The sequence below is a fragment of the Pygoscelis adeliae genome, unplaced genomic scaffold, assembly GCF_000699105.1.
Source record: "Pygoscelis adeliae isolate BGI_AS28 unplaced genomic scaffold, ASM69910v1 Scaffold9, whole genome shotgun sequence".
Taxonomy (NCBI): Eukaryota; Metazoa; Chordata; class Aves; order Sphenisciformes; family Spheniscidae; genus Pygoscelis; species Pygoscelis adeliae.
The window spans coordinates 1,106,697-1,107,698 of NW_008825557.1; the positions used below are offsets into that span (position 1 = coordinate 1,106,697).

General features: G+C 34.4%; 1 protein-coding gene across 1 annotated transcript in view; it reads right to left on the reverse strand.

The window, feature by feature from the left end:
- LOC103923852 (ADP-ribosylation factor-like protein 8B) overlaps positions 1 to 587 on the reverse strand; it is a 31,234-nt gene extending 30,647 nt beyond the window's left edge. Inside the window, exon 1 of the mRNA XM_009332282.1 lies at positions 576 to 587. Within this exon, the coding sequence (XP_009330557.1) occupies positions 576 to 587 (12 nt within the window). The remainder of the gene's footprint in view (positions 1 to 575) is intronic.
- Positions 588 to 1,002: the final 415 nt, after the last annotated feature.

The window sequence follows — 1,002 nt, forward strand, 5'->3', positions numbered from 1 at the left end:
ATTGTTTAAACAAACTCATAGAAAGTCAGGATTCCACTTTTGTTAGCAAATGATACACCATATGTAATACGCTAAACTGGAAGACAAAAATTAAAAAAAAAAAATCGTAACTGCTCTGGTATTGGGGATAGAATGCAAAGAATTAGTGTCCCCTTTATTGGTCTTTAGTCTTTTCCTCTAAAAAATTTCCATTCTGGTTGAACGGAACCAGCTACAAAGAAAGTATTATGTTTACAGTTCTTTATTTTCCTACACAATGAAGAAAAGAAAGTAGTATGTTGAATCTTTTGCCAGCATTAGTCCAAAAACTCTGATTACTGTGTTTTGTTTCAAGTGCTGTAAGCACCATGAAGTAAAAAATCTGTTCCATTTTGCTTGCTAAGGTAGTTTTACATGACAAATTACCTATTTTTGTGAATATTCAAGATGTGCAAACAAGTTTATTGTCGCATCTCAGTAAAAAAAAGATTACATACTCACACAGATGAAAACAACTGATACTAAGAAGTTTGTAAAGTCCTCTTTAAATGTTGCTGAATATTGAACTGATAATTAATACTGCCATAACCCCTTACCATAATGACCATGGACCAGATTCTACTCCATTACATCAGCACATATCCATAGTAAAAGGCAGTGACATTATCCACGGTTTCCACTGGTAACAGAGGACTAAATATGGCTTAAGCTCTTCATCAGGGAGAAGACTGTCTCAAAGGGTGTTTATTCAGTGTTAGCATGATAGGATCTCTGAATACTATTGCTAAGTGGAAAAAATAGTAATTTCCTACCATTTGCTTTTATGATCCATTGCAGCTTGCATTTTAAGTAGCCACTATTTTGTGATGGTTATTTTCATCTCATCACACTCTAGCCACATACAAATGCACATAGAGTTCCCAATCTATCTGCCATCCCATACCAACTGTATTCAAGATTAATATATTATCCATTGCATTACTCCCAAATTCTTCAGCCACCCTTCTTCAGTGATTATCATGG